Source organism: Gossypium arboreum, chromosome 11, assembly GCF_025698485.1.
Source record: "Gossypium arboreum isolate Shixiya-1 chromosome 11, ASM2569848v2, whole genome shotgun sequence".
NCBI lineage: Eukaryota > Viridiplantae > Streptophyta > Magnoliopsida > Malvales > Malvaceae > Gossypium > Gossypium arboreum.
In genome coordinates, this window is record NC_069080.1 from 46,716,706 (window position 1) to 46,742,359 (window position 25,654).

Below are 25,654 nucleotides of genomic sequence, written 5' to 3' on the forward strand. Positions count from 1 at the left end.
GATAAGGTTGTTGCCTACAAATCATAGAACCTTCTTTCTATACATTTTCATACTAGGTAGTTTGGTAACTTAACGGGGATGAGTTTTGCTTATTAAAGTCCCAGTTTTACTACTCAAATTTCTAGCTAACTATGTGTGGTCGAAGTGTTTTTTTAAGTGCCTTGGATTGTTGCAAATCTCTGATACTTCCATCAATCAATATTTTTACCTTTCAAAAAATTACAAATTACTACATGAATAAAACATAGATAACAAAAAATATATATCATCAAGTCATGAACATATTTCATTTCTCCTCACTAACCCTACCATAATCTTCGCATCATGAAATATAATAAAAAAACATATATTACGAACTTCATACCTCAACAGACACATTCCTTTAAATAGATCCACAACACCCATGATTTTTTTATGAAAACATTTAATACTTTATGATATCGTTGAAAACATTCTTCAGACATCTATAATAGATATATTTAGTGTCAGATTGTTGATAAGGACAATGCAATAAGACTTTTTAGTTCTCCTAAATAACCATTCCAAATCTATCACCTTTTTTTATTATAATTCAATTAGTTTATATCAAATGTTTTGAATTCATCTTTCTATGTTGACAGGTGTCCCGTCTTCTTCTTCTTCTTTTTTTCATTATATAGGGAAGTAGTCAAATATCATTTTTGGTTCTTCTACGATATTTAATTTTAAGATTTAATCTTTATACTTTAATTTATAGACACTATATTTTATATTGTTGATTGTTCTTCTTAAATATAGCATTAAAGGTAGAGAGTTGGTCTGAATTATACATTAATACGTTGTAACCCTAATTCGAAAACATGTACAGATTGTGAGTGTTACATTAGCGTTGGACCTCAAATATACTATTCGTGAATTTTACATGATTATCAATTTAAGATCTAAAAATTAATTTGTTTGGCTTGTCAAATTAATGAAATTGGATTGATTTTAGAAGTACAATTCATGTTAATTTTTAAAGGGAAGATCTACTTAAATCGATTGTAAAAATTAAGTGGTTTTAGATTTTTTTGTAACTTTTATACTATTAATTTTTAATAATTCAACCGTTTTATTTTATGCTTCATTCATATAAATCATGCATATCAAGTTTGACATAAATTAAAAATTTCTTATTATTCATTTTATGTAAAAAAACTCTTAACCGTTAAATATATATTAATATAGACAATATTTTAGACTAATATGATAGAGATATCAGGTTGATTAAAAATTTTACATGCATAACAAGGACAAGTATTTTGATAAATTCAATAGTTATTGAAATATTAATTGCATAAAATGTTACAAAATGATGTAAAACCACTTAAGTTTTACATCGATATAAGTGGATCTCTTCCTATTTTCAAAATATACAATGCACTTTAATTGTTGTACATAATTATCAAGCTTGACACAGTATTCTTAGAATTCAAATTGTTGGGACATTTTCAAAATATATATAGTGTTCCAATAACTACAAATGAAAAGTTACAAGTAACCAAAAATTATGTCACTCGATTATTAACCAAAAGTTGTCACTATTTATAGTGATGAGTTATATCTTTTAAATTCAAAAATTATATCACTTTATTATTAATAATGAATCATGATTATTCAAGGATACATCTATTAAATAATTATGTTTATTGTTAAAAGATGTGGCTATCCATTTAGATAGTTGTGTTCCTATGAAGAGACACGAGAACTCATATAAATCGGAGTCAAATTTCATTTGTCTGACACACTTGAAAAATACATCAAAAGTTTCTTTCTATTCTCCCACCATCTTTTATATTCCTAGATTGTTTTATAAAGAACTACTGTAGAAATTCTTTATAGAATTTGATATCATTGCTATGCTCCGCTCAGTGCTTGGTGGACTTTTTCTGTAGGTGCAAAATGCATATAGCCATTGGATTTCATTTCATCCTCAAGGTTTATTTACCAGTAACTCTTTTACACACCGTAACATATGTGCGGTAGAATAGAACCTTAAAGAAAGTGGTATTGATCCACGCTTTAAAGCCTTTATTAATTTCTCATAAGTTTATTTTTATCCTCATATACCAACACAAATTTAATTGAAGTTAATTGCTTTAAGATTTCAATTGTGTATACTTGGAGGAAGATGTAACAACTATTTACTTTGAGGGCCTCTTAATCGGTTATCCTAGTGAGGGCTTGGTACAAGAATGCCAATAATATAGACCGTAAGAGCAAATAAATGCAGAGTAGAGATTGTTAGACTTATTTGACATTAACATTCTCATGATGGTACACAATATCTTCTCAAACTCTTTATCGATCACATCATTTGTTGAAGGCTCCTAACCAATATTTGTAGCTAGCTAAACTTCACTTGGTCCCCATTGATATCAATTTCATTGCTTGAATAACTTCTCTATTAACTTTGGCATTGCCTCTTCAAGATCAACTTGAGACTCACTGATTACAATAGCTTCTTCAATTGGAAGGCACATGAATAATGATACATCTTCCAAGGTGATTGAGGCTTCACCATAGGGAAAGCGGAAGGTAAGGGTCTTTGATCTTCAGCTTTTCATTATAGCACAAGCAGTACATTAAAAAATGAAGCATTTTAACTACCTTTAAAATATCAGCTGTTTGTAGTTGAACTTTCTAGATCTTGATTCTCATTCGATATTGAAAAATTAACATTTCATTGAATCCAAATAGTTTATTCCTTGTACGAGTAAATAAAATAAAAATAATCAATACTTTGTTTTGAACAATATAAAAATGTTAACAGTAAATAAATACTAACTTTAATAATAAAATTAAAATTATTATATGTGGGGTTTCTAAAGCAGCATGATTATCTTCCCTCAGAGGTATAATAGGGTTTTAAAATCCAAAATTGAGGTTAAAAAGTTTGAATTTTTTGAATTTTTAGGCTAAAGAACTCGACGAAGATGAGAATAAATTTTAAGTTGTGAGAAAAAAATGAGAGTAAAATGGTATTTATGACCATAATAAAAAATTGGGAATAGGTGTTGAGAGTCCATTGAATGCATTACTAGGGTTAGGTTTTTCATATGATAAAAAAATTAATTAAAAGAAGACCTCAACATCCATAGATGTCAAGGTATTCTTGTATTAATCAGTGTTAAAATCTCTATAGGTCAAAATTAAATGTAGTATTCTAAAACAAGAAAAATTAAAGATATTCCCTTCCCTCAACTTTCTTCCCTTTCCTTTGTATTACCTCAATTTAAATATAAGGTAAATGTAGATACATTAATCTAATGTACATTAAATTTGACACCTATGGGATCCAAGATTTTTCTATATTAATTAGGGTAAAAATCTTCGACAATCAAAGTTAATACAGATACATGAATTTAATTTACAAAAAATTTGACACTTATGGATATCAAAATTTAACTCTGTATTAAATACATTTTTTTATATACTTTTCAAGAATATTGGGATCAGAAAATTGAACAGCTCAACATACAATAAAACAACTCGACACTGATACGCGTTCAATCACCCTTAATGAAAACAATGGAGAAGGAAACAAAATTACATTAATGCAGATGACATTGGTATTATTTGAAGTTTCATTAAAGTTAAAAACAAAAAAAAATCAACATAAAGAGGCAAATTTGCTTACTTATAAAATTTAAATTTTATTTTAATATATTGATATTTAACATTATTATGATCTTTATTTAAAATATTGAAAATATTAGGTTTTTTTTTATGCAAGACGGTATATGTTATTTTAATTTTTTTAAATTAGGTGCATATTATAAATTAGGAAATGATATTATGAATCCTAATAAAATTAATAAAAATCAATCAATTAGTAGCTTGTCAAAACATTGTTTTGAAATTGATATAAATACCTTATGAAACCTTTTTCATTTTAATTAAAAAAGTTTACATAAGTATGCTAAACTGTTTATTTTATTATCTATAATGCTATTAATTTTATCAAATGACAAATTAATTGTATTCAATTTAAATATTTAATTACTTAAAAATTATTAATTATTCCCAATTGCATGTCTTTTAAAGAGAAAAAAATAAAGTATCAATTACTTAAAATCTTATACAATTAATTTTAAAAAATAATTGAATCATTATTTAATGAAAGTCAATTATAATTTTTAAAATAGTAAACAAGACTACCATTAGTTTTTATTATTTAAATTTGTCTAATTATATTTTTAATAATTAATATTAATATTGATATCAATTCAACTTTAAAAATTAGAGAGTTGTGTTTAAATGGATGTAAGAAATTAACGTTTGTTAACTTTGCTAACGTCATATACACATGGATTGTCACATGTATGTCATATTAACAATTAATTAATTTTTTAAAATAAAAATATTAAAAATATGTTTTATAATTTTTATATTAAAATTTATTTTTTAATTTTAAAATTAATTACTTGTTGACATGACTTCCACGTGGCAATCTATGTGTATGCTATGTATTAAAAGTTAACAAAATTAACTTTTTCATTAATATTTGAGTGATTTGATAAATAACATAAATTTAAAAACTAAAAAGACGAAAAATTAAATTGAGTGATTTGACAAATAAATCATTTTACCTTTTGTTTTTCACTCAAGTTGCAAAATTTGTAACCATTTTTATAAAAATAAGTATAATACATTTTAATTAACCCTAGTAAAAACTATTCCATGAAATAAGTTTCCCCGTAAATATTTTGGTACATATTTTATTTTTTTTACATTTTCAAATTAAAAAATTAAAAATAATGCATGCTCGGTGTTTTCGTTTTACAGACTCGATCAATAATAGGAAGCAATGAACTTAAGCCTTAACTAGACACGGGTCCTTGTGAAAAGCATCATTTGATTGAAAGAGGTTTTAAAATTCATAATAATATTTCACTTGGACTTAGTAAAATTCTCTTGGTTTTTAACAAGATATTGCAGCCTCTTGAATTGTCAGCTAGGAGGGAAGTAGTTAAGAACTTTAATGTCATTGACGATGCAGGCAAAAGATAAACTTCGTACATTGTACTTCCTCATTTGTTTTCTTTTGATGTAATGGTATTATTTAAGGTTATTGATCTATCAGATGTGACTAGCAATGGCTTAATAAATAATTTAAACAAGAAAACTGACTATTTCAACTGGATTATTATTATTATTTCTCTCTTTCTTCCATGGTTGAATTGAACTAGGGTGAAAATGGCTTTATCGATTGTTCAAGGTAGTTTCGTAAGCTTAATAGAAGCGTAATATAAAAGCAATAAAAATGTTAATTTAATATTGTCTCTTATAGTATTTTATATATATATGCCTTGAAAAGTGTAGACTCGATCTTCAACTAAATTCATTTAGATCAAGGTAAGTGGATGCTTCAATAAATTTATTTGAATGTAACATCAGTATAAATAGAGTACCTCTGCTGGAAAATTCCTCTATGTAGCAATGGCTAACCCTTTCTCTGGTGTATTTGGTTTACTTCAGCTCCTTTCCATCACTTTCATTCTTCCTTGCGTTAATTCGATTTCCTTTAATATACCTCGTTTCGACTCTGGTGCAAACAACATACTCTACCAGGGTGCTGCGAGGCCTAATGTTGGAGCTGTTGAATTCAATAGTCTCACCTTTGTTTGTCAAGTTGGTAGAATTATCTTCGCTGAAAGTGTACCAATTTGGGATTCTGAGACTAGAGAAGTTACAAGTTTCACCAGTCATTTCTCCTTCATCATTGACACCCAAGGTAAAGCTAGTTCAGACTATTCAGCCGGCCTTGCTTTTTTCCTTGCCCCCGTTGGGAGCGAAATTCCACCGAACTCGGCAGGTGGATTTCTAGGCTTGTTTAACACCACAACCATTGATTCATCTGGGAACCAAGTTGTTCTTGTGGAGTTTGATACTTTCTCCAACACTGACTGGGATCCAGAAGTTGAGCATGTGGGTATCAACATCAACTCGATTTCTTCAGTTAAGTATGCTCCCTGGAACTTTAGTTTGTACAGCGAAGACACTGCTGATGCATGGATTTCTTATAATGCTACTACTAGGAATTTGAGCGTCACTTGGAGTTATCAGAACTCTAGTTCTCAAGGGAGTCTTTCTCACCAAATTGATCTGACGGAGATTCTGCCAGAAACGGCCATAGTAGGGTTTTCAGCCGCTACAAGTCATCGCATAGAGCGGCATCAGCTTGTGTCATGGGAATTTAATTCTAGTTTGGAAAGAAAGGCAATCAAGGAGAAAAACACCAACAGGATCAGAATAGTTATTGGTGTAGCAGTTCCATTGGGTATACTAGTAATCGCGGGGTGTATAGGATTTAAGATTTTATTGTGTTGGAAAAGGAGGAAGAGATCATATCAATATATGGAAGGAACTTTCGGGATTAACGATGACCTTGAAAGAGGGGCTGGACCAAGAAGATTTTCTTACAAAGATCTTGTTGCAGCTACAAACAATTTCTCGAGTCAGAGGAAGTTAGGGGAGGGAGGATTTGGTGCTGTTTATAAAGGGTACATTAATGAGCTAGATACAACAATTGCAGTAAAGAAAATTTCAAAGGGCTCCAGACAAGGGGAAAAGGAGTATGTAACTGAAGTGAAGGTGATTAGCCAGTTAAGACACCGGAATCTAGTGCAACTGATCGGTTTTTGTCATGATGGAGGAATGTTTTTACTTGTCTATGTGTTCATGTCAAATGGTAGCCTTGATTCTCACCTTTTTGGTAAGAAGACTCCTCTCAATTGGAATTTGAGATATAAAGCAGCCCGCGGTGTAGCCTCTGCCTTGCTATATATCCATGAAGAGTGGGAGCAGTGCGTGGTCCATCGTGACATCAAACCAAGCAATATAATGCTAGATTCCAAGTTCAACGTCAAGCTTGGTGACTTCGGATTAGCTCGGCTTATGGACCATGAGCTAGGTCCTCGAACAACAGGGCTGGCAGGTACATTAGGTTACATGGCTCCGGAATACATAAAAACCGGCAGAGCGAGTAGAGCCTCAGATGTGTATAGTTTCGGTGTAGTCGCCTTAGAAATTGCTACAGGGAGAAGGTCGGTTGATCCAATCGAAGAAAACTCACAAATTGGTTTGGTAGAATGGGTTTGGCATCTCTACGGAAGTGGAAACCTTTTTTCTTCGGTGGATAAGAGGATGAATGCAGAATTCGATGAAAAGCAAATGGAGTGTTTGATGATTGTTGGGCTATGGTGTGCTCATCCTGACAGCAACCTCAGACCTTCAATCAAGCAAGTGATTCAAGTTCTTGATTTCGATTTGGGAATCCCAAATCTCCCTTCAAAGATGCCTATTCCAACATACCAAGAACATGTAGCATCAAGCAGTTCACGTGAACCAATTTTAACCAATTCGAGCCTTGAGGTGGGTCGTTAGGCAAGTGTCATCATTTCTTACAATGAAAAGAAATTAATAATGCCTTAATATCTCACGTCTTTATGTTAGCCTACATATGTATATCTCCTTTCTTAGAACATTTATACTATTTCTAGTTCTTTTGCTAGACATGTGGCATGTAACTTTTTTTATTAATTTATTGGTACTTTAATTAATTTTAATTTTAATTTTAATTTTAAATTTTTATTTTACTTTTAAGAGGTAATTTAAAAGGATTTATTTACATCATAACTCATGAGCTTATTTAGATATATACATGATAATAAATTTGAATTTTATTTTATTAATTTTAAATAATTATATTTAAAGAGACTAATTTTAACTCATGTGTTGTACATGAAGATATCATAGTTTACTAGCATCATCTCCCGCTACCCGGAGATTTTGCCATTTTCTAATAAATTTATTTAATTAATATTAAAAATATTTTAAATGCCTTTTACTAAATTACAGACTTGAATTTATGTGAATTATGAAAAGTAAATTTATTATTTATTTCGGATTTGATATAGATTTTAAGTTAATTCACATATCAACACCTAAATGAATTATGAAAATATTTTTTATAGATGTAAATACTTAATATTCTTAATCCATACACTTTAAATATATTATTTAAAAATAAAAAATGTAAGTAAATCAAATACAAATCCTAAATTGATTTGCAAATAGGTTTATAAATTTAATATTTTAAATATATAAATTTACTATAAATAAAATATTTAAGTTATTTCTTTGTTAAAAGTTTTTTAGTAAATTCTAAACTAATTTGCAATTCAACATGTGGAACAACAATTTAAATATATCATCTAAAGTTAAAATGATAAAATGATTTTGTTTAGATAAATTATTTAAATATTTTTATAATTTGAAGTAAAAAATAAAAAGTAATATAATATAAATTGAAATAAAATGCATAAAAATAATATGAATATAATAAATCTATAATAAATTATTAATATATAATAATGTTTAAATAAGAAATATTTTTAATTATTTTATCTTTCTTTTCCTTCCTTTTTCCGTCTCTCTTTTTTTTGTACTTCTCCTTTCCCTAGTCAAGGGCGAAGTCAGAACAAATTTTTAGGGGGGCCGAACGAAAATTTAACTTTTTATAATTTATATTTTTAAAATTTTTAAAGGATTAAATTAAATTTTTATAATTTTAGGGTGACCAAAGTATAATTTTACCTTTACTAATTTAAAATTTTAAAAAAATTTCAAGGGTTTAAATAAAAATTTTCCATTTTAGGGGGCTAGGGCCCCCCGCCTCAGATCCGCCTCATTCGTCACTCCTAGACACCAAATATTAAGCTTGAATAATGAAAGGGGAAAAAAACTAGCTATCAAACAAACATTTATAATGTTTATTTCTCACCCCCAATTATTAAAAAAAAAATTTAAGGTTCTGATTATATGTGCTCCTTTTGATATAATATTTAAAATTACTTATAGCCTCTCCCCAACCCATAAATAGGAGGATAATGTGCTTCAATGCACTCAAATCCACGACCTCCTACATTGATAACAATATTTGTGTCATAAAATTATATATAACTTATTGACTCTCTTCATAACATTTTGTGTTTGGTTCAATTATATAAAATTATACTTTTTATACATACTATTTTTAATTATCATAATATCAACTCATATATCAATAAAACAACACCAAAATTTTAAACAAATATAAACAAAAATTATATCACTAAAATAAAAAATTTTATTTAAAAAATGATATGTTTCGATTTTCATATTTAATAAAATTTACGAACTAAATTTAAATAATATATTTGTAACAACTCTAACTACTCAATAAAAATTATCAAGTTTTACAATTAAAACAAATAAATTTTTAATTGTATAATTGAATTAGATAAAATAGTATATTGGAAATAACTCTTCATAATTATGTTATATTGTAAATTTTATAAAAAATTTTAAGAACAAATATAATAAAATAATAAATAATTCTTTTATTATAATTTTATTATAAATTTCTTATTGCCTCAACTAAGCATCCACTTTAATGTGTAAGATGGTTAGCTTACAAAATGACCTAATATGATAACTTCTAATCCACAATACTTGGGAATAAAAAATGTTCGAGATATAGAATAACGAAACACCAACATGAAAATTAATATAAATTGCTACAACTATGAAGTGGTGGTGACCTAGATGAAGAACACGATAAAAATCCTACTTCATTTAGGAATATAATCTCTGTTGGGATGAATTTTGGGGTTGATGGGTGATGTGATATTATTCATATCTCAATTGCCATCAACATGAATGTTGATATGATAGATAAGGTTTTTGCCTACAAATCTTAGAACCTTCTTTCTATGCTTTTCATACTAGGTAGTTTGATAACTTAACGAGGATAAGTTTTGCTTATTAAAGTCCCAGTTTTACTACTCAAATTTCTAGCTAACTATGTGCGGTTGAAGTGTTTTTTTAAATGCCTAGGATTGTTGCAAATCTCTCTGATACTTCCATCAATCAATATTTTTACCTTTCAAAAAATTACAAATTACTACATGAATAAAACATAGATAACAAAAAATATATATCATCAAGTCAAGAACATATTTCATTTCTCCTCACTAACCCTACCATAATCTTCGTATCATGAAATATAATAAAAAAACATATATTACGAACTTCATACCTCAACAGACACATTCCTTTGAATAGATCCACAACACCCATGAATTTTTTATGAAAACATTTAATACTTTATTATATTGTTGGAAAACATTCTTCAGACATCTATAATAGATATATTTAGTGGCAGATTGTTGATAAGAACAATGCAATAAGACTTTTTAGTCCTCTTGAATAACCATTCCAAATCTATCACCTTTTTATTATTATTATAATTCAATTAGTTTATATCAAATGTTTTGAATTAATTTTTCTATGTTGACAAGTGTTTCGTCTTTTTTTTTCCATTATATGGGGAGATCATCACTGTCCCAGCATTGTGAGTCATATATTTTGATACAGTCAACCATCTACCATAACAAGTTGTACTATAAAAACTGATGTTGGATATATCGTAATTCATGTAGTGGGATATGGTTGATCAAGATAGGATTTATCCCTCCTACATAATGGGAGTAATACCTTAGACTTCTTGATGGATGGAGACTAGAAATTCATGATCATACTAGAACAAGTTGATATGAGATATCACACTTATTTGTTCATTGTAGTCTACTCAGAAAATCAAGAAATACGAGATTGGACTATACAAATGTGACTATTCCATGACTTGTGTCCAATCTAGATATTAAGGATAAAAGGATATAATACATGAAAAGATTATCATAGAAAGGTTATGTCAAATTATGACTTCTTATAACTTAGGTTGGAGTAATGCATTGCTAGATGTCACTCATTACTTGTATTATTAGAAATGTTCTAGTATTACTACTAACATTACAAAAGCCTACAGGGTCACACTCTATAGTTGGAGCGAACAAAATCCAAATACATTTGGTATTGTATTTAGCTTTCACATGAATTAAATTAATTATTGAATTAATTTAATTTGATGGTCAAATATTGAACACATTAAACGTACAAACTTGTTGTACACAAATAGAGAACATATTTAAAATTAATATATGAATTTGATTCATATAAAATATTAATTGTATATATTTTACCAAAATTATTAATATAAATAGTTATAATAATAATTTCAGTCAAAATATAAATGGACATGGAAAGTGATATTCTTTTGGAAAGAACATAATTCTTTTTTATTACTTTCCTTTTGTTTCTCTAATAATAATGGAATAATCTCATTTTTCTTTCTCAGATATGATATCAAAAGAAAATAAAAGGAAGATATCCCTTAGTGTGTTAGTGTTACCAAGTAAACACTTAAAAAAAAAGGTGTTTAGCAACCGTCTTTGAATACTCTCTGAAATTGTTCAAAGAGTTTTTCTGTTTATGGTTGAATGGGTGGACTACGTAGAGGCCAAGACATTTTTGTTGCGGCTTGGATTGACATCGCACAAAGGATTTCAACCAACAATGTTACATGCCATTTTTCCAGTTTGAAAAGGTATATTTTCAACCCTATTTCAAACTGATTATTTTCTCGTAGATGGATCCATGGCTGCGGATCGTCGAAATATTTTTTTCGCTATGCCACAGGGCATACCGGCAGCCCCAACAATGGTATCAAAGCCACTTGTACGATACGAATTTGGGATTAAATTTTATTGGTTGATGCAATTGTATGAGATACGTGTTGTATTATTCGGTTTAATCGATCTGTTTTATGTATATATGATACATGCAATCTATTTAATAAACTTATGTGATTATATGTTCGTCCCAACCATTGTTTAAGTGTTAATCATTTATTTTAATGTCTATTGGATCTAATATAATTTTGTTAAGTGTTAACAGATCTGTTTTGGGACAATGGGGGCTTTTGTCATTTGATGTTAATTGTTAACTTGTTGATTACATTCGAAAAAAGAAACAAAATTTGTTATAGTAAGAAGCATCTCAAATCGAAATTAAAAAAAAATTATTCAGTTTTGATAAAATTTATCAAACAGTAACGATTTTCCATAGATATCTGAGTGCAATTTTTAAAATTTCAGGGTCTGCCACTAACTGGTCAACAGCACTGCTGCTCGTAGCATTGGGATACAAGACCCCTGCAAGGGACTTCGCCCCCTGACCCCTATGTGTAGGCAACATTAATTGAAGGGACAATTTGGTAATTTACATTAAGAAGTCGTTAAATAAAATGAATCATATATTGTTTATTGTGTTTGATATGCACGGTGTTTGGAAATGCGTGGTTATAACCCGATAGCCCATTTAATTTATTAATTACAAATGTTGTAATTTTATAAATATGGGTTGCGTGTCATGCCTTTCTATATTTCTTTTGTATTTCTCTTCTCATCTTACTCCTTCGTATGTAAAACGAGTTTCTATAATTGCAAATAGTACAAGCTACTGTGGATTAGAGGAAAAGAAGGCTGGGCTACCTAAAATGGAAAGGAAGCTTGAGAAGCTGTATGCAGCCTTAGGATTCCTTTCAGTTCTCTTATTGGCTTGGGAGGAACCACCTTAGTTTTATAGGCTATAACCATTGCACTTATTTACTATTTTATATTTTTATTGTATATGATACAATGGATGATATGTTAGCATGCATGTTATAGGATATTGATAAGATCAATTAAAGGATTAAAATGGACAAATTTTATCCATTAATTGTGAGATTAATTATATTAAAAATCCCTTAATAAAATATTAAGTTAAGATTGCCTTCCAATATTTACCCTCTTTAAAGCCTCGATCGATACTATGTAGGTTCTGCTAAAGCGAAGTACATGTATCATCTTGGTCAAACGTGAAGAATAAGCAAGTGATATTCACTAGTTATAATATCGGTTAATAACTTAACTAGGTTACTCTAATATGATTAGATATCTAGAGGCGAGAGTTTTGGATAATCATGAGATGATTGGAATAAGAGTTGTTCACAAAGTAGAGGAGTTACATGTGATGTAATTAGCAAGTGTTGCTTACCTAAATAATCATAATCTTAAGAGTAAAGCCAAAGCTAACTTAAGAAGAGGTGAAATATGAATCCTTATCCACTAGAAAACTTTATAGAAAGTTTTTCCGAAATTAAAATATGAGGGTCATTAATTTTAAATAAAATAGTGGGAGCATCATTTAATAAAGTCATTTTTAATTATTATATTAAACTTGGCAAATGTACTTATGAGCATGTTTCATTATTGTAGATTTATTATGGCAAACTACACAAACTCTTTATCATTGCAATCTATCCTTGAGAAGGACAAGTTGAATGGCTTGAACTTCATTGACTAGTTTCGTGACTTAAGGATTTTATTCAATGAAAAATAATATATATAATAAATATAAGATTCAACCTTCTTAAGAAAGAGAAGGAATTGATATTAGACTAAAGTAATCATCACTTACTCTTTATTAGGCTAAATTGGAAAGATTAGATTCAACGGAAAACTTGAGAAGATGGTGGGAAAATGACTATAGAAATAAAAATAAAGAAAAGATTAGTATAATATTATGTATCAAATTGTAAAAGATAGAAGAAATAGTGATAGAGGTTTAGTTATAACCAAAGAAAAGAAGAGAGGATGAGGAAGGAAAAAATAGATGGCGACGTGGCAGAGGCGAAAGTTCAGCGATAGAGTAAAGAAAGAGAAAGGGAAAGGCGGCGGTGCAAGGTTGGTTGAGGTGGTGCAAACGGTGGCAAATGGTGGTTGAAGTGGCGACAAGAACAAAATGTGGTGGCACAAGAGGTGGATGACAGAAAAATAGAGAGATAAGAGAAAAGATGAAGAAGAAAAAAAAAATGAATTATTGTTTTCCTTAGCTACTAGGACAGGTAGCAATAGTCAAAGGGGAGTAGAAATGGAATGTAAGGGAATCTAGGAAAAGAAAAGGAAAGATGGGGAACAAAAGGAGTGAAAAGTGGAGTAAACATGGAAGAAAAGCAGAAAAAATGGAAGGAAAAAATCTTATGCATAAGGCAACTATTTTAGCCGATAAGGGAGTTGACCAAGGAGGTGTGCCAAAATTAAAAAAAAATGTAGAAGAAAGGACTCCACCTTGGGTCGCTAGGATAGCTATGCTTGTTTTTAACCAATAAGCTAGATACTCAATCTTGTTTAAAAGCTAATGATAACTAAATAAAAATGGGGTGTGACACAATTACTATCAAATAGTAATTAAGTCATTTATCACAAAGACAAATGATCCGTGGTCATGTTTACTTTTCATCTATCATGTAATGCTGATGAGAGGATATATCATTTACCCTTTAGTTGGGCTATGAATTCCACTATTATGAATGATGTTACATACAACATAAGTTATATACCCAACGCACCAACTTCCGATTCCTTATCTATTTGAACTCAGACTTCTTACTTACATCAAAGTATACGAGTCACGCATATGTAGTCCATCATCCATTCAGGATTAAGGTATGCCACACTATGAACGTCACAAGTGAATTAATCCATAAATGGATCTAGAATCTATTCTACTTGGATCTTATCTGATGTACTGTTAGTCCAGATAGTCACATTTATGGCTCTATCTTCTGGGAGTCATCCGTTTCGATGTTCAAGACAAAGCATCTCCCCAATTGGACTTGATAGACGACATATTAGTTTTTCAATTGGTTTGCTCATTTTCAATTAGACTAAGGACATGTTTATGTTCATCTACTAATACAAGTTGTCTTTTCGTATTACGATATGACCACATAATACCGCTTAGTATTTGAACATGGGATGACCAATGAGCCAATATTTGCTTTCATTTTACTTAGTGTGCAAAAAAATTGATGACAATATATAAAGGGTATTAATGTAATTAATGAATATTTTATTAAACCTATTTTTTTGAAAAATAAAAGTGTACATTAGACGAAAATACTATATTTAGGACACTAGATCTAACAATCTCCCCATAGGTGGGTCAAGAATAAGTTGGTCAAGTGGTCTACCACTATAGATCTAGGTAGAGCGGTAATTAGGCACACTGTCAATTACTTTATATGGGACATGATAGTTTGTGTTAGAAGTGACAATTAATGAGTGAGGTCCACCTGAGTATAGAGTTGAGGAATGACTACAAGGGATTTACTTAAAAGGTTGTCCTTGAAGAGTTGTCCAAAAAGTGTCTCCGAGAGGTGGAGGTATAACAACCCATATCATGGGTGTGTCATATATCTTGTTATATTAATATTATTATATTTTTAAATAAAAAATGTTTAATTAAAATTTTAAACCAAGAAATGCAAGGAAATAATTTTAGTTTCTAAATGAAGATATTGCTTCTGGCATACATGGTTTTAGACTTTAGAGGCACTTTGTTTCTTATTTTCAAATTCATGTGTTAAAAGATTCAACGATTCGCTAGTAAATCGCACAATTAATTTACATGATTATAGTCTTGAAAGAAAACGGTTCCAAAAGACTTAATCGTGTACCAAAAATTCAAGTGTAGATCTGTCAGCCAGTTTGATTAGGGTGATAATGATTTTTACTAGATCCGGTTGGATTTGAATTGATTTAAATAATTTAAAAATATTTTTAAATTTAAATTTAATTAAAAAATATAAAATATAAAATTATTATTTTTAATAATAAAATAAATTTTTGAACGAATTCAACTTGAGTTTGATTTTTTTCTTTGAAATTAGAGTTAATTTTTATTTTTAATATTTTTATTAAAATATTTGTCTTTCGGGTTTTATAAATGAAAAGTAAATAATTTTAAAATTTATCATAATTTCTTAACAAATATTTTTATTTATTTTAATAGATATTTTCCCTTGGTTTGGCTATAACAAAATAAAATAAAGTCAATCTCTTAAATTAAACTGAAAAATAAAATGCTAACTTTTAAAGTGACAAAAGATTTCTATCAGAAAAAAGTATCATGAATGCTCAGTATTAAAAATTAGATTATATTTTACTTTTTTTATTAAAAATAAATACATTAGTAATATATATTAGATCAAAGTATAAACCGATAATTCTATTAAAAATTTATTTATTTTTATTGTTCAAACCTGGTTTATGTATGTTAGCATAAGCTATCCATCAGTCAATGTTGGCGTCGATTCTGGGCATAGCATAGCCGGTAAGTCTCGAACATCATGACTTTGTTAATTCCGCATTGCCCACCGGAGTCCATACGACGACTTTGACTTAAGTCTTTTTATGCTCATTTTCAATTCTTTTATGGTTCCATGCGAAGTAAAAAATTGAAGCTTATAGCTATACTTGTATGTGCCCTTGACATACAAGTTCCAGTAAGATATCCATCTATTTGGCATCTCTCACACTGCTATGGCCAACCATTCGTGTTGCTTATGGAGTTTTCTTCCCTTCGTTTCCTTCCTGTTCCTTTTTCCTTGTGTTAACTCAGTTCACTTTAAGATACCTCGTTTTAACCCTGAGGCAACCAGCATTCTCTACGAAGGGGATGCGAGACCTTTTGTTGGTTATGTTGAATTTAACGACATATCTTATCTGTGTCGGGTTGGTCGAGTTTCGTATTCTCGAGATGTTCCAATCTGGGATTCTCGTACTGACCAGGTTGCCGATTTTACCACTCGTTTCTCCTTCAACATAGACACCCATGGCAAAACTCTGTCAGACTATGCAGCTGGGCTTGCTTTCTTTCTTGCTCCTGTTGGGTTTGAAATCCCACCCAATTCTGCAGGTGGGTTCCTTGGCTTATTTAACACCACAACAAGCGATTCATCTCGGAACCAGATTGTTCTGGTCGAGTTCGACACTTACTCCAACTCTGAATGGGATCCTCCGGTTCAGCATATTGGGATCAACACCAATTCAATTGCTTCAGCTAAGTACACTACTTGGAATTTCAGTTTGTACGATGGAAAAACTGCCGATGCATGGATTTCTTACAATGCCACTGCTCAGATTTTGAGCGTGACATTCAACTACAAGAACACAAGTATTTCTAAAAGGGATTTCACTCTTTCCCATCATGTTGATCTCAAGGAAATCTTACCAGAGAGGGTCAAGGTTGGAATTTCAGCTGCTACGAGTCATAAGTCAGAGCGGCATCGACTTCTATCATGGGAATTCAGCTCAAGTTTAGAAATAAAGACAACTGATGAGGGAAAGAAGAGAAAGAGGAACAAAATGATAGTAGTACTTGTAGTTCTGCTGAGCATTTTAATGATTGTTGTCACCATATCATTCGTGTTTTTTCGGAGATGGAAGAAGATGAAAGAAGAAAGAGAAGAGAGAGTAAACTTAACTTCCATCAATGACGACCTAGAAAGAGGAGCAGGGCCAAGAAGGTTTTCTTACAACGATCTTGTTGTAGCTACCAACAACTTCTCAAACCAGAGAAAGTTGGGTGAAGGAGGATTTGGAGCTGTCTTCAAAGGGTATTTCAATGATTCAGATACCGCGGTTGCTGTCAAGAAAATTGCAAGGGGCTCAAGACAAGGGAGAAAGGAATACATTACTGAAATCAAGATCATTAGCCGGTTGAGACATCGAAATCTAGTGCAACTCCTAGGTTGGTGCCATGATGGATGTGACAGTCCAAATTTGACCCTAGTCGAAAAGTGGTTTCGGGACCACAAAACCGAGCCAAAAAAAAAAAATTAATTAATTGTTATATCTTATGCTTATTATATGAGTACAATGCATATGTGGAAGTTTCACTCTCTAATTTTGCCTTTTGTATGTGAAATTATTAAATAGGACTTATATGAAATACTTTAGAAATGTGATAGGTAAATTCTTAAAAGGGTCTATTAGTGCATATACCAAAAAGAGTGGTTTTGCATGTCAATTTACCCAAAAGAGGAAGAGTGGCCGCCAAGGGGTGATGGTGCTCCACTTATTCTAATTTAATATGGTTTTAAGTTAACAAATGGCTTAAAATAATTATAATAAAAGGGATAAAAGAAAAGAAGGAGAAAAGGATGTTCATCATCTTCCTCTTTCCTCAAGCGAAACAAAGATGAAGAAATAGGGGAAATTTCTCTAAAGCAATTCGGCATCCTACCTTAGGTAGCAAGAGGTAAGTTTTGACTTGTTGATTTAGTTTATGACATGTTAAGTTAATAATTGGATGCACTATTAGTAATGTCAAGAAAGTTGAAACTTTCATGGTGGTTTAGGCATCATGCCGTGAATCTAAGTGTTAGAACTAGGGTTAATTTCATGTTGTATCAAATAAGGGATGATAGAATGGAGTAGAGATTTTGGAATAAGTGGTTGCACGTTGTACATTCGGTCACATTGAATCTAGATGGAAGATTTTATATTTTTTTTATGGTTATTTTTCCTTGTATGATAAATGGTGTTGAGGGAGGGCCGAATGAACTATGAAGGTCATGAAAAGAATGTAGGAAGCTTAAGGTGCGAATTTTTGTCTTGGTGATAGGAATGATTCGGTTGGAATATTGAGTGAGGGAGTTGCCGTTTTAGGATTAAGATCAAAAGAGTGATTAATAGGCATTAAAAGGTTAAATGTATGAAATTGAAGTATAAGGATTTATAGGAAATTGCATAGGTAATGATAAATTTAACTTAGTGTATTCGGCCATATGGGTGTATATGTTTGAGATACTATCTCTAACTCTCTATAATCTATTAAAGGAGTAGTGTTGGCATATAAGGTTGAGTTGATTCATGATTTTGTATATTAAGAATTTAATAAACCTAAGACTAAGTTATCTTAGTAGTCGTAATACATTCGCCTTGAAGCACTAATCGAACATTAGTTAAGGTTGTAATGTTTGGAACAAGGATAGTTATGAAATGAAATGAAAATCATTTAAATCATACGTATAAGTATTCAGCAAGGAAATTAAACTACTAAATGTGTTTATTCTAGACCAAGAAATCAAAGGAGGAGAATCAAACAAGGGCAAAGCAAAGGCAATTGAGTAGTGATTGGGAATCGTTTTCATCCAAAACAAGGTAAGTCATTAAGCATATATTTGGTATTGATTTAAATGATCACAATATATATGCAATTGTGTTTAATGAATTGATGTGTAAATGAAAATGTATGTGTATGGAATGATGCCATTGTTGAATGTATAAAGGCAACAAAATGCATAAGGTATTGGTCACGGCACTAAGTGTGCGGGTATGAATGGACACGGTGACAAGATTGGCACTAAGTGTGCGGGTTTAAAATTGTACAGCACTAAGTGTGCGAGCTTGATTCTATAGCACTAAGTGTGCGAGCTGAAAATATATAGCACTAAGTGTGCGGATTCACTATATGCTCTTGTATTACAATTGGCACTGAGTGTGCGACATTATCGAGTTAATCCCGGACAACGAATCGGGTAAGTACCTTGAGCTCATGACGAATAGGCAATATGTTCATGCTCGGGGTTGAGCTTGGTAAGCTTTAAATCTATGTGATGATTGCAATTGTGTGATTGTGGTGAAAATGAGTTAGTGTGTGAAAATGCCTCAAATATCTTATCGTATAAATATGAAATGTGGATGTATGGCTTGGTATGAGATTGGACCGAAAGGTCCGAGGAATTATGGTATAGTTCCGATATGGATGAAGTACCTAGCCTTGTTTCATTGTTTCACTTTGTGATGAATTTAGCTAATGGATAATTGTAAAGTGCTTATGACTTACTGAGTTATAAACTCACTCGGTGTTTTCTTGTCACCCATTTTAGGTCTCTTGGACTCGTATTGTTGCGTGCTCGGAACCGTCGTTGAAGTCATCACACCGCTGAAATATTTTGGTATTGTCTTCGTTGTTAAAGAACATTTGGCATGTATAGGCTATTATATTTTGTTGAACTGTGGGTTGTAAACTTTAAGCCATGTGAAAATGGCCTATGTGGTCGCCGAGTGGGATGCTAGAACCTATAGCCACGAGTCTTAGAAACTTTAATTTTGATAAGGTGGCCATAATTTGTGTCATGTTTGATGGATGATTAAGGCCAAGGAAAAATTCATGAAATTGGCATAGTCTACTGCAGTAACTGTTGCGGACAGCAGCAGTGAGGTGAGATTGAAAAATCACTAAAAATAGTAGAAGTAGAATTAAATAGTGAATAAATTATGCAACTGAACCTTGATGAATCTAATTTAATATGGATGGAACGAAACGACCATATTAGCAGTATATTGAGAGATATTAAAGTTCTCGTGAGACAGGGCCAGAACGGTTTCTGGGTCCCCTGTCGTGAATTTGAAAATTTACTATAAATTATCCAGAAAGAATTATAAGTCATGCCTTATATGTGCAGATTCCATTTTGAGTCTATTTTCATTAGAAACAAACGGCACCAGTATTAAAGCCCTGTACAGAGAGATATTCAAGTTTTAACGCGCGAAGGTCAGTGTAGTCGACTCCTGTAACATTGGTGACTTTAACTAATAAACTGTACCAATTGGCCCAACCAAAAATTCTAGAAATAAATCCATGGATAGATATATGAGTCTAAATTCAGGGAAAATTTACGGAATCAGTTTCCGAGTTTTGAAACTCGAGATATGATTTTTATGGTGACAGTGACGCAGTTTTCCAGCCTGTCTGGAAATGCCAAATTGGTTGGTACCTTGAGAAGATTTGGCCCATTAACCCCTCGTGTCCGACACCGGCGACGGTCACGGGTTCGGGGTGTTACAATGGAGTTGAATTTCTTCTAGTCTATGACTTCATGCCAAATGGTAGCCTCGATCCGACAAGCAGTCTTCCACTGGAAATGCCTGTTCCTACCTATCAATATCATCAACGTATAGCAACAAGAACAAGCAGCACTATTGAAACTTTGGTGACTGATTCGAACCTCAGGATCGAGCCTTAAGCCATCCCGTTACATTTTTCTATGCTAAGATGTCTCGATGTCTCCAATTGTCGTTGTTTATTTCTAACAGTCAACGCAATTTTTCAATGTCAAACATTTTTAAAAATATTGTCTTTTTTTTTTTTTACTTAATGAAAGAGATTCAAATTTGAGGTGTACATTTTGTCATTGAATTAAATCATATCTAGTGTGTCATTTGAATTAACATATGATATTTCTGGAAAACAATTTGTTTTTCTAATTATTAATAACCAGCTGCAGATAAATGAATTCACTAGATTTTGATAATTAAGGAATCTTATTGCTACATGGAATGACAGAGCAATTACACAACAACCTGCATTATTAAGCATGGAAATTTGTCTTAACACATGAGCATTGTTAGCTCGTGAGTTTAGATTGAAAATAACCAAAGCTTTCCATAGAATGCCTTAATAAATTTATTTTTATCAATTTAAAATTTTCCCCTTATATATATTCTATATAATAATTTAAATAAACAAAATTTATATATGTTAAGTTTTATTTATTAATGTTTTGATATAATAAATTATCTGTAACTTAAATTTAGTTAAATAGTTTTTTAAGAAATTATTTTTAAGTTATTTTTAAAAAATGAAAACAAAATTTTGAGTTGTACCAATCTAGGTGCGATGCCCTGACTAAAAAGTTGCGGTACCCAATAGTTAGTGAGCAAAATGGCTCAAGGCTATCGGACCCTTTTAGAGAATGGTACAGTACCTAAGAGTTAGTAAGCAAATTGTGAAAAATAGAATGTCGATAATGACAATTTATCGCAAAGAAAAAAAATAAAATACACAAAATTTTACGTGGAAACTCTTTCGGGAAAAAATCACAGGCAGAGGAGAAGAAAATTCACTATGTCGAATTCGAATGATACAAGAGGAGTATAGGCTATGTCTAATTAGAATTCGAATGATACAAGAGGAGTATAGGCTATGTCTATTTATGGATTTGTAAAATCATATTCTAATCAAAATCTAATAGAAGTAATGCAGTAAGGTTAAAACACCTTATTCTAATAAAAAAATCAAATAGAGGAAGTAAACTTCTATACAGATTCCACTTGTGCAGCCTGTACCATACCCCTATCTTCCCACTTGTTTTCTTTTTTTTTTTTAATAGGAATTTGGGTCACACAACTCTAACACAAATTGAGATAGAGGAACCGTACCCGTCACTCAAAGGAACCCCGCCCCAATTGGTTCCTTAAGGCATTTTATTTCTCAGGTACTACACCCCCAATGAAAAGGTACTACACCCCTCCCAGGTGAGGTTTGGTACTTGTGGTTCCAACGATCACGTTTTGGCCAAAGGAACCTGTAACAGCCCAATTTTGGTGAAATCAGAATAGTGGTTTCGGAACCACAAATTCGAACCGAAAATAAAATTTATTTTAATTTTATTTTATGGTCCATAATATGATAGAAATATCATGTGAAAATTTTGATAAGAAAATTTTATCGATTATGTGTTTAATTATGGGAAGGACCAAATAGTATAAAATGCAAAAGTTGAATTCTAGTAGCTAGAAGGATTAAATGGCTATGGAATTCAAAACTTGAGGTCCTTCTGTGGTAATTAGACCATTAATAAAAAGTTAGTATAAATTTTTGGATGATTAATCCATGGAAAATTAGAAAAAGGCTAAGGACTAAATTGGAAATCAAAATTATTAAAGATGATAAATTAATTAAATAGAAATAAAAATCATTTTAGTCATCTTTTTCCCCAAAATATTCCATGGAAACCCTAGGAGAGAGAGAAGAAACTTTCTTGGCCAAATAGGGTAAATTTTCTTGTCTCGTTTTTAGTAATTTTGATATTTTTGAAACCGGGATAGCTTAATCTATCTATTTGGTGGATCAATTTGAAGAGTTATCAAAGTATGAAAATTAGGTCATGGATGAATATGCTGAAAATTTGAAATTTATGGTAGAAAATGAAAGGTTGTTGATAGATAAACAACTTTTACAAAGTGATTTTTTGATGAAAACATGATTTAGGGACTAAAATGTAAATTTGTGAAAATTGAAGAAAAATTATGAATTTTATAGAATATATGTGCTGTAAATTTTATCGTGAAATTTTGGTTAGGCTTGGAATAGGGAGTAAATTGCACAAATTTCATTTTTCGAGCCTAGAGACGAAATTGGAATTTATGGAAAAGTTAGGGGTAAAATAATAATTTTGCCTAGGATGAAAATTGAGTCCCCTTGAATATGAAATATGATAAATTGATGTTAAATTTACTCATATAGATCTGGATAGACCAAATTCGGAACTAGAACGAGGAAAAGAGGAAAATGTCAGATTAGTAGATTTTACGTACACGAACATTTGTCAATGTAAGTTTGTGTAACTAAATTGCGTATGTCTATATGCTTGAATTAAATGTTGTGTTGTGAATTGTATAAAAATTGAGTCCCCTTGAATATGAAATATGATAAATTGATGTTAAATTTACTCATATAGATCTGGATAGACCAAATTCGGAACTAGAACGAGGAAAAGAGGAAAATGTCAGATTAGTAGATTTTACGTACACGAACATTTGTCAATGTAAGTTTGTGTAACTAAATTGCGTATGTCTATATGCTTGAATTAAATGTTGTGTTGTGAATTGTATATATATATATATATATGTGTGTGTGTGTGTGTGTGACATTAAAAATGCATCTGACAAAGCCCGATCCACGATAATGCCCGATAAAGGATAAACGATGAAAAAGTTACTTTTATGCTTGGAATGAATGTGGAATGTGATCATTTGAATTATATGGATGTGATAGATGTATGAAATAATCACATGCCGGGAAAAACTTGAAAATGTTAAATCCCGTTTGAATAAATGAAAATCGATGGATATGTGATTTTCTGAAATGAATAAGGTCCTGCATTTGTTGCTGATAGGATTTAGCTCAGACGAGTAATCCTATTGATCTCATTTATGATAGGATTTAGCCTGGATGGGTAATCCTGATATAAGTCCTCTTGAGCATATGTTATGGATTGGATTTAGCCCGGATGGGTAATCCAGATGATAAACCATAAATGTAACATGTTTTAATCTCATGCTTGGCATGTTTTTGGATGATTTATTACATAATTTAGTGAATTTGATGCTCATAATCCTTTAATTTCATGTTTATATACTTAGATGAGCATAGGGGAGTAAAAAGAGCGAAACACGGGCCGAAATCTGACAAAACGGGCTATCTTAAAGATCCACATGGCCAAGCCAATCCCACACGAGCTGAGCATATGCCCATGTGAACCACACGGGTCCCAAGTAATCTAATGCTGTTCACAACAAACATGATCCTATCTGAGTACTGCTTAACTGTTTCTGCCTTCTTCATTTTCAAACTTTCAAAGTCCCTTCTCAAATTCAAGAGTTGTTGCTGCCTTGTTCTTTCAGTTTCTTGAAACTCCTCCTTAAGCTTATCCCAAGCTTGTTTTGGAGACTCACAGGCCGTAATCCTTGTGAAAATCAAATCTGACACACTATTTTGAATACAGGACATTGCCTTGTATCTCTTGGTTCTGTCACCAAAGTGCTATCTAATTTTAGCCACCGTGGGGTTGGCTCTTAAAAGTGGTGGTTCTATATCAGCATTAACAACCTTCTACAAGTCGAATGCCTATAGGTAGGTCTTCATTTTCACTATACAAATATGGTAGCCTTCACCATTGAACAGTAGTGGTGGAGCTAGAGAGAAACTGGATGAAGACATGCTTTAGAGGATTGAAAAGAGAGAGGTCCACTAAGAAATGAGCTCTTGATACCAAATGTTAGAACTAAGAGAACAAAATGTAAATCTTTGATAGAAACTTAAGCAATAAGTTTCAAATGCTTGCTGAACAAACAAGAAAATCGGCTATAGTTTTGTGAACATGAAAATGCTTAAGTAAAACCAGAAAAATGAAGAAGAATTTGAAAGATTTTCATTACACTTGAATAAATTCATAATGCCATTGCATATACCAAGCATTTAGCTAGTCAAAATGATGAAAATGCTAACTAAACATTTACCTAACTCCACTAAGTAACATAGAAACTTGATAAACATAACTTGTACATTTGGTAAAGTTGATTTATCAATCTATCATCACCTAATTACATCAAACATGTTAACAACTTAGTTCATATCCAACTAAGTAGCAAAAATAATCCACTTGAAAGTAACAAAACATTAGCATGAGCTTCAGCAGCAACTTGCATGGCTCAGGTAGCTTGGCCTGCTTCATGGCCTGCATGGAAGCCAACTTCAACAACATTATTCTCTCATTATTTAAAACTTGCAAAACTTTGATTTTGAAAGCAATGCTTTTGAAATAGAAAATGTTATAGTACTCATAAAGAACACTACTATCAACAACCTCCGCAGCAGCACTGGATGTGTCTCATATAATAAAGCAGTGCGACTTTAGGCTATTGACGGAAGGCAAACAGACTTCACCACCCACTTCTCTTTCATCATAAGATTTGTTGATCTCAATAACTACGGTGATGGAATATCTTTCTTTATGGCACTTTTGGAGTCCAAAATGCCTTTCAATTCAAGTGATGGGTTTCTTGGATTGTTCAAGAATCCTAAGTCACCCTCCGCCAGCAATAATATATATAGTTGCAGAGGAGTTTGATACTTTCCAAAATGAGTGGGATCCAAGTGATGATCATGTAGGCATTAACATTAACTCCATTTTTTTCTATGAAAACTACCTCATGGAAAAAAAATCTTTAGCAATGGATTAGGAGCAAACTCATGGGTAAGTTACAACTCCAACACAAAAAATTTAAGCATT

At 31.3% G+C, this 25,654-nt stretch overlaps 1 protein-coding gene, 1 long non-coding RNA gene and 1 pseudogene across 3 annotated transcripts; all 3 read left to right on the forward strand.

The window, feature by feature from the left end:
• The first annotated feature begins 5,279 nt into the window (after nucleotides 1–5,279).
• On the forward strand, nucleotides 5,280–7,562 carry LOC108473272 (L-type lectin-domain containing receptor kinase IX.1-like). The gene has a single exon (XM_017774784.2). The coding sequence runs from the start codon at nucleotides 5,461–5,463 to the stop codon at nucleotides 7,405–7,407; it is 1,947 nt and encodes a 648-aa protein (XP_017630273.1). The 5' UTR covers nucleotides 5,280–5,460; the 3' UTR covers nucleotides 7,408–7,562.
• Nucleotides 7,563–11,297: 3,735 nt separating this feature from the next.
• LOC128283634 (uncharacterized) lies at nucleotides 11,298–12,671 on the forward strand. 2 transcript variants are annotated; one of them, XR_008274030.1, is made up of 3 exons: nucleotides 11,298–11,509; nucleotides 12,060–12,178; nucleotides 12,415–12,671. It is a non-coding gene; the product is annotated as an uncharacterized LOC128283634 (long non-coding RNA). The 2 variants fall into 2 exon arrangements; XR_008274029.1 differs by lacking the exon at nucleotides 12,415–12,671 and having other exon boundaries at nucleotides 12,060–12,318.
• Nucleotides 12,672–16,237: 3,566 nt separating this feature from the next.
• The window catches only part of LOC108471925 (L-type lectin-domain containing receptor kinase IX.1-like), a 28,688-nt pseudogene continuing 19,271 nt past the window's right edge, over nucleotides 16,238–25,654 (forward strand).